Below are 13,473 nucleotides of genomic sequence, written 5' to 3'. Positions count from 1 at the left end.
TCAGAGAAATTAGAGAGGAAGAAAACATGATTGAGGAGTGAAATGTTTCCAAAAGCCAGCTAATGTATTCACTGGTAGCCTCTGTTGCTAAAGTGACCCCTGATGCCACAGAAGTAGGGCTTTTGAGAAATAAGGTATAAGTATTCAAGCACAGATGCTCCATTGGTGTCTGCTCGAGTTGCAGCTAAATGTGACACATCCACTGGAAAACCCGACCCACCTGAGAAAATCACAAAGCGAAGGAATGTTGCTGCAAAGGGTTGCTTGTTTGAGGATAGGCCTGGAATTTGCTGTTACAAATTTGGAGAAGATGGACATTTCAAGTGAGATTGTGAGGACTTACCACAGAAAACTTATCTCAGGTACATGTCTAATATGAAGAAAGAACTGCAAAAAGCTTATGAATTAGCATCGGTTTCTGCTAGAAAACAAAACCTAAGAAAACAAAAAAAGTGATACTATCAAAGGATTAGATTTCCTCAACTGATCCCGGAGATAGACTTCTAATAAGAAATTTAGGACTACAAGGGAAGCATACGTTGGCTGACTGCTGGATCTCTACACCTGATGAAGTGGAGAGTCAGATGCCAAATTTGCCAGTTTTTCGGTTGAAACCGGAAGATGGACATGCTCCTGTAAAAGTTCTCCATTGGAACCAGCTTTTACCTCTAGGGCAGGGAGTACGTATTGACCTAGAGTTTGATATAGAACCTACACTGAGCAAAAGAACTCTGCAATGGAGAAGAAGAAAAGAAAAGAAACAAGCTGAAGATAAATCAAACAATAGTATGGTTATGGTGGAAAGAAGAGAATCCAAACAAATCCCTTGAATACTACACAGATACGGAAGATGAGGAAATTGGAATGTGGTATGACTTGCCTCATGCAAACCTCCCAAAAGGTGTTGATGAAGGGATGTCTGAATCTTTCAGGCTCGAGCTGGGTATAGTGGGAATTAGAACCACTGGACAACCAGAAGTGATATTAGATAGTGAAAGGAAAACAGACTCCAATATAATTGAAGATGAGGCTGAGTCTAGGCAGGGGGCTGGAGAAACTGAGTTTCCGGAAGGAATAGAATAATAGACAGGATGTGGCATTTCAAAGTAAATATGAAAAGTCACGAGGAAAGACTCAAGCTGAAGAAATAGTGACGAAGGATCAACTATTAAATGACGATGAAACTGAACAAACTGAAAATAAGATAAGATCTCAGAGAGTCAGGAAACTGCCAGACAGGCTGAAATATGACACATCAGGAAATATGACTGTTTCGTCAATCCCAATGATGAAATATATTGCATACATTTACAAATGAATTGGAGGTCCTGTAATCACTTAACTCATTTGAATGCTGTGAGTCATATGCCTGACTACTGTCAGAACATAGGTGTGAGCATGACTGATATTGTTACTGGGATATAAGTGTAGCGTTATTAATAATGAGCTTGATAAGTGTCAAAGGTTTACAAAGTCATAAGGACATGTCTATTTTGGTGGAGGGAGAATGTAATACCTGGTTTATGGCCATGCTTTATTTCATTCATATGTTTCTCAAATTGCATTTCTCAAAATGCAATGTGTTCCTTTAATTACATTATACAATTGGGTATTTCGTTTTCACTATAATAAAAATTAAGTTGATTGACAAGTTAGGCTTGTTGAATTAGCAATAGGATTTGTCTTGCGAATGTTCAGAGAGCATGCATGGAGGAAGAATGGGGTCGAGAGAGAGAGAACGCAGGATCAAAGAAGGAGAATAGAAACAGACAACGAACATTGAGGAACATGCTGAAACACTCGCAGAACCCATTTGGAAGGACCGATACGGCTGTCAAAAAATCCTCCACCAATGCACTCTCGGAGAATGTGCAGATAACTTTTAGGTAGCTAGTTAGCTCATGCCCTTGGAGAAGGTTTGACACCTTTTCCTTGGATGTTGTGTGAATATATTTTTCCCGGGATGGGTTCTTCAACGCAAAACCATTTCGGTACTGTCAGTAAGCAAAATGAAGCAACCTGGATTGATTATGCAACAATGAACTCCAATGATTATGTGTACATTATAGACTAATATTTTTATGTATACAGTGTGTTTGTATATATGATGGGCCCTGTTCTTGTATAACAAGCACAATAGTATATTGTGTTGGTTACATTTTAAAATAGTTTGTCAATACGTACAATTACAATTTAAGTTTATACTGCTATGAGTTAAATTACTGCTTCCTGATGAACAGTAAATTTGCATGGGTGTGGCAGTATTCATACGAGTAACAGTCCGACTTTCCCTTAAAGGGACATTCAAACTTTTATGTTTGTGTTTACCCCAATCATATTTACCCTGGACGTATTCATTTATTGGAAATGACCTTTTCATCATTATTCCCATACATTGTTGAGTTATGTTGCTGTTAGCTTGTATTCACAGTAATAGCTAACTCATTATGAGCCTACGGTGAAAGGGTTACATATGTTACCATATTGAGTACTTTAGGATGAACTCTTATCCCTTTCCCCTAAACCAAGAGTCAAGAGGAAAAGATAGTCCCATAGATTTAGACAGGACCCCTAAAGGTTGGAGTTTGAATCCATAACCAGTTGGTAAAGACAGTCCTTAAAATGAGACTAAGTGGTGCTGCCGGCTTGCAAGAAAAGAAGTTTTGCACTTGTATGGTGCCTTTGAAGATTGCAGGTCATCTCAAAATGTAGCTCTTAATGCATCTTCCAAATGGTTAACATTTAACTTCAGTGTTCCCTCCTTCTCTCCTCTGGTTCTTCCATCCTTGTACCATTTCCCATATCCCACCACCACCACCTCCTCCTCCTGGTCCCATCCACCTCCAACCCACACACTGCACCCACCTGATTCCCTCCCCCATTTGGTTCCACCTGCCCTTCATCTTTCTATTAATGCTTCCTACAAGCGTTTGAGTCCCTTGTTTCACTCTCCAGCCTCAGTGCCCGCCTTTACTCTTCCCTCCCCACATTGTTATATCTGCCCTTTTCGTGCTTGTCTTCCACCTGCCACCCATCTGCCTATCTCTCCCAAGTTCCCCCACTTGGATCCTCCTGCCCGTCAGCCTTCATCCCTCCTCTGTCGACCTACCACCTACTGACCACTGCCATTCTGGCCTGACTCGTCTTAATATTGGCTCTCTTTTTTGTGCATTGGATGTTTGTTAGCCTTTGTTTGTTTATGTACATTTTTCCTCAATTTTATTTTATTTCCTTTTTCCTGTAAACTCCTGCAAGAAAGTAAATCTGAAGGTAGTATGTGATAATATGCACATAGATAATAAATTTACTTTGAACTTTGATCCATATGAAAAGGAATAAAGGGTCTTTAGATACTGTAATATTTCCTATGAAAGGCAACAGCCACAAAGTTGCTATATTCTTTTTGCTGGTGGATTTGAGTTTCAGCCAAGCTTTTGGTGTTCATGTCTCTGGATCGAGGCAGGAATACATCGCCATCTGACTCACATGGAAGTGCTGAGCATTGAGTCATGGCTAACTGTTCCACAGCAATTAGCAGCAAGACAGGGTCATTGTTGCCAAATCATCCTGTGGTTTGTAGCACAAAAAAAGCTTTGCCACAAGATTTCATTTAACTAAACTGGAAAAGGTTGATGACTCAAATAGCCCTAAAGCAACTTGCAGGAAATTACCACTGTGCATCGACAAGGCGTGTCACTTCAGCTACTATTCCACAAAGCAAACATTTTACGTGGATAACAAAAGATTGCGGAAAGAAAATTAGGGTTTTACTCATGTTTTGAAAATAATTTACTTCCTTACTCACTGCAGTATCAAAATATCTTTTTACTATCCCTTCATATTCCTTAGCATTTTGTCCACACATCTAAAGTGTTACGAAGTGTAATCAAAATTCTGCAGTAGCTTGTGTGAGTTGAACTCCTAACTTAGAAAAACCTTGTCTTCAGGTGTAGGGAAATTTCATTCTATCCATTTACCAACTTGGGATGTGGATAAGGAGTGACACTAAAGTTTTGAGAACACAGTGACCCTACATCATGACTGATATACAGACTGGTTTCTATTGATTTAATTTTACTCGAATATGTTGACAAAAAATGTATTCAAACCTTTGAAGGCCTAAGTTGTTGAAAGGAAAGAACAGTGTGTTTCTGCAGCCACTTTCACATTGTTGAGGCATTCCAAAGTGTTTTGTAGCCAAGTGTTTTGAAGCATAGTTTTTGCATGTAACAATCTCTCAATAAGTCTAACCAGATAATTGCCAGATAATATATTCTGTTTTCTGATGTTGAAAAAGAACATGTGTTTATTTAATTCATTTGTTTTATTTTTTATTTACTTCAAGATTCAGCACATTAAATGGCTCTTCCAGTCCAAGAGCCTGTTCTACTCAATCACACCCATATGACTAATTAACCTACTAAATGAAAATGGCAATATTTAGGCCGTGTAGAAATCAGCTGTTGCCATACAGTCTCAAACAAGAGAAAATCTGTAGATGCTGAAAATCCAAGCAACACACACAAAATGCTGGAACAGCTCAGTAGGACGGGCAGCGTCTATGGAAAAGAGTATAGTCAACATTTCCGTTGACTGTCTATACACTTTCCCATAGATGCTGCCTGACCTGCTCAGTTCGTCCACCATTTTGTGTGTGTTGCCATGCAATCTTTCTATTTCTTCCAATCTTGAAGCATCCTTCAGTAATATCACCTATGTGCTAGTTGCCTTAGCCTCCTTGGAGAATCCCTTCTATTTCTCACTTCCTATTTTGTCATGTTAAATCTATCTGATGCAGGATTATTTTTTTTCATAGATTCAAAAAGATGCCAGCCCTTCAGACCAACTGGTCAATGCCAACCACATCATCCTTCCTGCTAGTCCCAGTTGCATGTGTTTTAGTTCATAACACTCCAAGACCCTTCTCCTTCATGTATAGGACCTATCCAAAATTCCTCTTAAGTGTGATCATTATAACCACCTCAGCCACTTCCTCAGGTAGCTCATTCCAGATACTCACTACCCTCTGTGTAAAGGAGTTACCTCTCGGGTCTCTTTTAAATCTCCCCTGACTCACCTTGTATCTGTGCTCTCTAGCTTTGTAGTGCTGGGGAAAAGATTATAGCCTCCTTATCCATACCCTTTGTGATTTCTGTACATTTCTATCAGGTTATCTCTCATTCTTCTAGGCTCCAAGAAATAAAGATCCAGAATGGTCACCCTCTCCCTATAACTCAATGCCCTCTATTCCAAACAGCATCCTCATAAATCTATAAGCTGATCTAGAATTCTCAGCTTGTTGGTGTAATAGCAGGGAGTATGGTGTTAAACAGAGGCCTGGAATGGTCGTGGAGGAGAGAAGAGATGTACATAATTGTGAGGGGTGTAGATAGGGTAGTTGTTTTCCGCTGAGGTTGGGTCAGACTACAACTAGAGGTCATGGTTAAGGGTGAAAGGTGAAATGTTTAAGGGGATCATGAAGGAGAACTTCTTCACCCAGAAGGTGGTGAGAGTGTGGAACAAGCTGCCAGCAAAGTGGTGGATGCAGGTTTGATTTCAGCTTTTAAGAGAAATTTGGATAATTACATGGATGAGATGGGTATGAAAGTCTATGATCCAGGTACAGGTCGATGGACTAGTCAGAATAATAATTTGGCATGGATTAGATGGGCTGAAAGGCCTGATTCTGTGCTGTAGTGTTCTTTGACTCTATGACTGAAAAACATTGAGACCAGCAGCGTTGTAAAGTTTATGTATATTTCCTAACAACCAGTAGTACGTACTAAAAAGAGTTCAGTGATATGTTGAGATCTGTATGGTAGGTTACTGTGATTGATAGAAGAATTCTAGAAGAAATTTAACTGGTTATAAAAATGAAAGAGAACAATTTCTGGTGTCATCCTCAAGCAATTGTTGACTGATATAAAAAAAAAATTGGATTTGTCCAATAAAAATTTGTCCAACTTGAATATAATTGTAGCACTGTAGTATCATTGAACAGGATAATTAGGTTTGTTTTCAGTTTAGGTTTAAAGAGGCCCTTAGACGTAGCTTCTTCACACAGAAGTGGTGTGTGTATGGAATGAGCAGCTAGGAAAACTGGTGAAGGTGGATGCAATAACAACATTCAAAAGGCACGGACAAGTGCATGGATCGGAGGGGTTTAGAGGGATATGGGCCAAACACAAATCAAATGGGAGCAGCTTAAGTGGACATCTTGATTGGCGTAGATGAGATGGGCCAAAGGACCTGTTTTCATGCTGTTTTATTCCATGGCTTTTATAACAAGCACAAATTTTGGATTATCTGTGAATATAACCTGAAGTAAGAACTTAGACAGTAGCTACTTTTCAGAACTGATGAACTAGCTAGTACCTTTCCACCTCACAGTGCTCTAGAAAAATAGTCATGAGAGTTACTCTGCAAATAAAGGAGTGCAACGAAGGTTCACCATATTGTTTCTTGGCAAAGGGAATTTGTCCTTTCGGGAGAGATTAAGCAAATTGGGCATAAAGAGAGCTTAAAAGAGTGAAAGGTGATCTTATTGAAACATCCAGAATCCTTATGGGACTGGACAGGAAAGCAGCATCTATCATCAAGGATCCCCACAACCCAACCATATTCTCTTCTCACTGCTTCCATCAGGAAGGAGGTACAGGAGCCTTAGGGCCCACACCACCAGGTTCAGGAACAGTAATTACCCATCAAGCATCAGGCTCTTGAACCAGAGAGGATAACTTCACTCAACTTCACTCATCCCAACACTGAACTGTTCCCACAACCTACCAACTTCCTTTCAAGGAAACTTCATCTCTTGTTTTAGATATTTGTATATTTGTCAGTTATTTATTTATTATTATTATTATCATCATTTTTTCTGTTTGTATTTGCAGTTTGTTGTTTTTTGCATGTTTGTTTGTCTTGTGTGTGGTTTTTCATTGATTCTATTGTGCTTCTTTGTATTTTATGTGAATGCCCACAAGGAAATAAATCTCAGGGTAGTATATAGTGACATATATGTACTTAGATAATAACCTTGGACTTAGAAGGGTTGGTGTATCCCCTGGCTGGAGAGTCTAGAACCAGAGGCTGGTGTTTCAGAATAGGTGATTGCCCATTCAGAAAGGGTTGAGAATCTTAATTTTCTACCTTAGAGCATTGTGAATTCTTAGGCACTGAATTAATTAGGCAGAGATTAATAATGCTTCGGCTATTAAGGCAATTATGGGATGTGGGATCAATATGGAAAAAAGTTAGAAGATAATCCCTCCGCCTATTGAATGGTGGAAAAGGCGCAAAGAGCTGAAGAGACTTCTGCTGCTTTTATTCCTTATGTACTTATGTTCCAGCATTGGTTGGTGGAGCAGAGATGGTGGTGTTATGAAAGTGCTTTAGGTGGTGATTTATTTTTGTTTTCATTTTTGCATTATCTGCTGTTCATTTAGAAGTTTTCTGAAGATGGAAACCAAAATCCAGCAGCCCAGAGCATATTTACTTCTTGGGATGTCCAGTCTTTGATACTGAAATGTGAACTCTATGAATGATTAAATAATGCTTAGCTAATGCTTCTCCTTTTCACTCTAGGTCAATTGTGGGACGTAGGTTCTTCTTCATAATGGGAACCCTGTACCTTTACAGGTGTATCACAATGTACATCACAACTCTACCTGTGCCTGGAATGCATTTCCACTGTGCACCAAAAGTAAGAACCTTATTTAGACCAGATTTTCCATGTGTTTTAGCCACTTTCCATTTGTTTTGTGTTGTACTCTCCATATTTAAGAAAAATTATTTTGACACTGGAGGCAGTCCAAAAGTGATTCCCAGGCTAATTCCAAAAATCTGAGAGGCTTCCTACAACAAGCAGCTAAAGAAATTGAGCCTTTTTTTTGTTGTGGTGGTGTTGTTTGGAAGTCAGGCAGTGATTTTATTGAAACACACAAGATCTTTCGGGAATGTTGAGAATTTTTCACTCCAGGAAGAATCTCAAATGAAGAAATGTGGCTACAAGATCAGTGGGCAATCACTTTAACTACAGATGTGTAGCAACAATGTCTCATAATGTGTCAATTTCTGAAAGTCTCTATCCCAGTGGAGACTAGATAATTGAGTTAGAACCACAAGGGATTCTGCAGATGCTGGTAAGACACACACTGTGTGTCTATTGCACATCCAGCCCATTGCACAAATCCTGGATGAACTCAGCAGGTCAGGAAGAACAGGAATAAATAGTCAATGCTTCGAGCCAAGACCTTCCATCAGGATTAGAAAGGAAGGAGGGAGGGGGAAGGAGAGCAAGCTGGCAGGTGATAGGTGGAAAAGGTAGAGGGATGAAGAAGAAAGAATCTGACAGGAGAAGACAATGAACCATGGGAGAATGGAAGGAAAGGAGGCAGCAGGAGGAAGTGACAGGAGAGGAGAAGAAATAAGAGGGGTGCCAGAATATGCAATAGAAATAAGAGAGAAGGGTGAGGGGAAGAAATTACTGGATGTTAGAGAATTAAATATTCATGTCATCAGCTTGGATGCTACTCAGAAAGCAAATTAGTTTTCAGCCAGTGGGAGGAGAATGGGTAGAACAAAGAGACTATCTCCAATAGGGTGAGATAGAAGGCTTAATGAAAGAGTTAACCAGCAGCCAATATAAGATTAGTCTTCTTTGGCTGTGTAAAGTGTTATCAATGGTAAATATTTTTGACATGCCCATCTGGCTGATCTCTACAGAAAGTTATTAAACTGAAGGAGAAAGGAAGTTATTTCCTTGATGTACTGCGATTTGGTTCTATCTAATCCTGCCAGCTAATTTGTATCAGCATTTACAAAATATTAAAAATCTAAGTCTCTGAGATTCTCTATCAGATAAGCAAAGACAAAAAAATAGCTGCTGCCTTTTTTCTGTTGTATTAAGCACTCTTCCTAAAATGAAGATAGAAAGACAATAAATTGGTCTTGTTTCTGCAGGGAAAAGTAACCATGGGATACCACCCCTGTCTACAACCCAGGCACCATAAAAACTCTGATTAGTGTAAGATAATGTATAATGGTCAGTGCGGGCAGTCCATTGAATGACCTGTGCTGTGATATACTTAACAGAGAAAAGAGTCGCAGTGGTTGGATCTCCGGCACTGATATTGGAGCAGAATTAGGCCATTTGGCCCATCGAGTCTGGTCCACCATTTCATCATGGTTGATCCACTGAGTCTGCCTCTGTGGGAGCACACTGTGCTGATAGGGGATTCATTAGTTAGGGGAACAGGAGATTCTGTGGGTGAGAATGAGATTCCCGGATGGTAAGTTGCCTCCTGGGTGCCAGCGTCTGGGATTATCTCAGATCGAGTCCTCAGCATTCTTAAGTTGGAGAGTGAACAGCCAGAAGTGGTGGACCATGTAGGTACCAATGACCTGGGTAGGATGAGTTTCAAGGTTCTGCATAGGCATTTCAGGGAGTTAGGTTAAAGGGCAGATCTCCAGGGTTATGATCTCAGGATTGCTACCCTTGCCACATGCTAGTGAGACCAGAACTAGGAAAATTATACAGTTTAAAAAGTGGCTAAGGAGGTGATGTAGGAGGGAGAGCATAAGATTTTAGGATCATTGGGCTCTCTTCCAGGGGAAAATGGGACCTGTACAGAAGGGACCATTTGCACCTGAACTGGAGAGGAAATAATATCCAAGTGGGAAGGTTTGTTAATGCTGCATGGTGGGGATTAAACTAGAGTCGCAGGGGGATGGGAACCAGAGTGCCAGAACAGTTAGTGAAGAGGTTGTGGATCTCAGATAAAGTCAAGAATCAAAAAGTTAAGAATGGTGCGGCTAGCCTCCTGAGCTGCATATATTATTTCAATGCAAAAAGTATTGTAGGAAAGGCGGATGAGAGTGCTGAAGATGAGGTAACTGGTTTACAAACAGGCAGGGTGCAGTGAGGAGAGGCGGTTGGTAGGGCAAAATTACAGTACACAGAGTTGCAATGTAAAAGGCAGTCAAAATTGATAAGGTCTGAAGGTGTTGTATCTGAATACGCACAGTATATGGAATAAGGGAGGTGAGCTTGCAGCACTGTTGCAGATTGGTAAGTATGATGTTGTAGACATCACGGAATCATGGCTGAAAGATTGTAGCTGGGAGCTTGATGTCCAAGGATACACATTGTATTGAAAGGATAGGCAGGAAGGCAGAGGGGATGGCGTTGCTCTGTTGGCAAAAAATGAAATCAAGTCATTAGAAAGAGATGACACAGGGTTGGAAGATGTTGAATCATTATGGATCGAGCTAAGGAACTGCAAGGATGAAAAAAAATCCTGATGGGGGTTGTATACAGACCGCCAAATAGTAGTAAGATGTGCCCTACAAATTACAACAGAGATAGAAAGTGTATTTCAGAAGGGCAATGTTATAACAGTCATGGGAGAATTCAATATGCAGGTAGATTGGAAAAATCAAGCTTGTGCTGGATTCCAGGAGGGGGAATTTCAACAGTGCCTATGGGATGGCTTTTTAGAGCAGCTCATGGTTGAGCCCACTAAGGGATCGGCTATTCTGGATTGGGTGTTGTGTAATGAACCAGAATTTATTAGAGAGTATAAGGTAAAAGAACCCTTAGGGGTAGTGAACATAATGTGATCAGATTCACCCTGAAATTTGAGAAGGGAAAGCTAAGGTCAAATGTATCAGTATTACAGTGGAGAAAAGGGACTTACAGAGGATTCAGAGAGGAGTTGGCCAGAATTGATTGGAAAAGAACTCTGGTAGGGATGATGGCAGAATAGCAATGGTTGGAATTTTTGGATGCAATTCGGAAGGTCCAGGATATGTATATCCAAAAGAGGAAGAAGTATGCTAAAGGAAAGATGGCACAACTGTTGCTAACAAGAGAAGTTAAAGCCAACATAAAAGCCAAAGACATGGCATATGATACAGCAAAACAAGTAGTGGGAAGTTAGAGGATTGGGAAGCTTTCAAATATCAACAGCAGGCAACTAAAAAAGTCATTAGAAGATAAAGATGGATAACAAAAGTAAGCTAGCCAACAATATTAAAGAGGAAACCAAAAGTTTCTTCAGATAAATAAAGTGTAAAAGAGCGGTGAGAGTGGATATCGGACTGCTGGAAAACAATGCTGGAGAGGGAGTAATGGGGGACAACGAGATGGCAGATGAACTGAATAAGTATTTTGCATCAGTCTTCACTGTGGAATACACTAGCAATATGGTGAAAGTTCCAGGTGTTAGGGGGCATGAAGTGTGTGAAGTTACCATAACTAGAGAGAAGGTTCTTGGGAAACTGAAAGGTCTGAAGTTAGATAAGCCACCTGGACCAGGTGGTGTATACCCCAGAGTTCTGAAAGATGGCTGAAGAGATCTTGGAGGCATTAGTAACGATCTTTCAAGAATCACTAGATTCAGGAATGGTTCCGGAAGACTGGAAAATTGTAAATGTCACTCCACTCTCCAAGAAGGGAGAGAGGCAGAAGAAAGGAAATTATAGGCCAGTTAGTCTGACCTCAATGGTTGGGAAGATGTTGGAGTCGATTATCAGAATGAGGTCTCAGGGTACTTGGAGGCACATGATAAAATAGGCCATAGTCAGCATAGTTTCCTCAAGGGAATATCTTGCCTGACAAATCTGTTGGAATTTGTTGCAGAATTAACAAGCAGGATAGACAAAGGAGGATCAGTTAATGTCATGTATTTTGATTTTTCTGAAGGCCTTTGACAAGGTGCCACATATAAGGCTGCTTCACAAGCTATGAGCCCATGATATTACAGGAAAGATTTTAGCATGGATAAAGAAGTGGCTGATTGACAGGAGGCAAGGAGTGGGAATAAAGGGAGCCTTTTCTGGCTGGTTGCCAGTGACTAGTGGTGTTCCACTGGTGTCTGTGTTGGAACTGATTCTTTTTACGTTGTATGTCAATGATTTGGATGATGGAATTGTTGGCACTGCTGATGTTTGCAGATGATATGAAAATAGGTAGACAGGCAGGTAGTTTTGAGGAAGTAAAGAACCTACAGAAGGATTAGCCAGATTAGGAGAATGGCAGAGATATGGCAGGTGGAATACAGTGTTAGTATGTGTATGGTCATTCACTTTGGTAGAAGAAATTAAAGGGTTGACTATTTTCTAAATGGAGAGAAAATACAAAAAACTGAGGTGCAAAGGGACTTGGGAGTCCTTGTGCAGGATTCCTTAAAGGTAATTTGCAAGTTGAGCCTGTGGTGAGGAAGGCAAATGCAATGTTAGCATTCATTTCAAGAGGAATAGAATATAAAAGCAAGATGTAATGTTGAAACTTTATAAAGCACTTTGAGGCCTCTCTTGGAGTATTGTGAGCAGGTTTGAGCCCCTTATCTTAGAAAGGATGTGCTGAAACTGGAGAGAGTTCAATGGAGATCGACAAAAATGTTTCCAGGATTGAATGGCTTGTCATATGAAGAGTGTTTGATTTATTTGGGCCTGCATTCATTAGAATTCAGAAGAATGAGGGGTGACTCATTAAAACCAATAGAATGGTGAAAGGCCTTGATAGAATGGATGTGAAGAGATGTTTCCTATGCTGGAAGAGTCTAAGAGCAGAGGAAACAGCCTCAAAATTGAGGGTTAGCATTTTAGAATGGAGATGAGGAGGAATTTCTTTAGCCAGAGTGGTGAATCTGTGGAATCTTTTGCTACAGGCAGCTGTGGAGGCCAAGTCTTTATGTATGTTTCAGGCAGAGGTTGATAGATTCTTGATTGGTCAGGGCATGAAGGGATACAGGGAGAAAGTAGGAGATTGGAGTTGAGAAGAATATTGGATCAGCCATGATGAAATTGCGAGGTAGACTCGATAGACCAAATGGACTAATTCTGTTCTTGTATCTTATGGTGTTAACATATGACTTTTCTGGGAAAGCAAGGGCACATAAGGTAAGGTCAGTCTCAGCATTTGATGTGAAATCACAGAGGGCTAGCAAACTTTTTCCTAAAAATATCCTTTATCCATAACATAAACAGTAAATACAATGAAGACACGTATTTACAATGGAGAATGCAATGTATTTTGCATTTGTTGTACAATCAATTCAATACAGAATGCATCAAAGCTACTTATTGTTTCCTCCTCTTTAAACAGTGCACCCCTGAAGTGTTTGAGAGGTTGTTAAACAGGACCCAGCTCTTCCAAATTCTGTGACAGCAGGACCCAATATTGTGTTCCTCTCTTATCTACAAAGGCTGTGCAGTAGCTGCACTGAACTTTAAGTTTCATCCTGCAGCAATATGCCAGTACCTTGAAATGTGCCAATCAGCAACATTCATATGCAGACACCTCCTTACTGTGGAAGACCAATACATTTTGGTGGACAAAAGGGAGCCAGCTACATTTTTTTAAATTTAGTGTTATAAAAATATGGTAATAGGCCCTTTGGCACAACTTGTCCATGTGGACCAAGGTCCCTTCCTTGACTAGTCTAATTTGCCTGCATTGGGCAAAATTCT

The 13,473-nt window shown here is 40.2% G+C and overlaps 1 protein-coding gene across 1 annotated transcript in view; it reads left to right on the top strand.

The window, feature by feature from the left end:
• The window catches only part of sgms2a (sphingomyelin synthase 2a), a 97,655-nt gene that overhangs the window by 63,842 nt on the left and 20,340 nt on the right, over nt 1–13,473 (top strand). The window contains exon 3 of the mRNA XM_072256390.1: nt 7,585–7,702. Within this exon, the coding sequence (XP_072112491.1) occupies nt 7,585–7,702 (118 nt within the window). The remainder of the gene's footprint in view (nt 1–7,584; nt 7,703–13,473) is intronic.

Source organism: Mobula birostris, chromosome 4, assembly GCF_030028105.1.
Source record: "Mobula birostris isolate sMobBir1 chromosome 4, sMobBir1.hap1, whole genome shotgun sequence".
Taxonomy (NCBI): domain Eukaryota; kingdom Metazoa; phylum Chordata; class Chondrichthyes; order Myliobatiformes; family Myliobatidae; genus Mobula; species Mobula birostris.
This window is presented reverse-complemented; position numbering and strand designations above follow the sequence as displayed.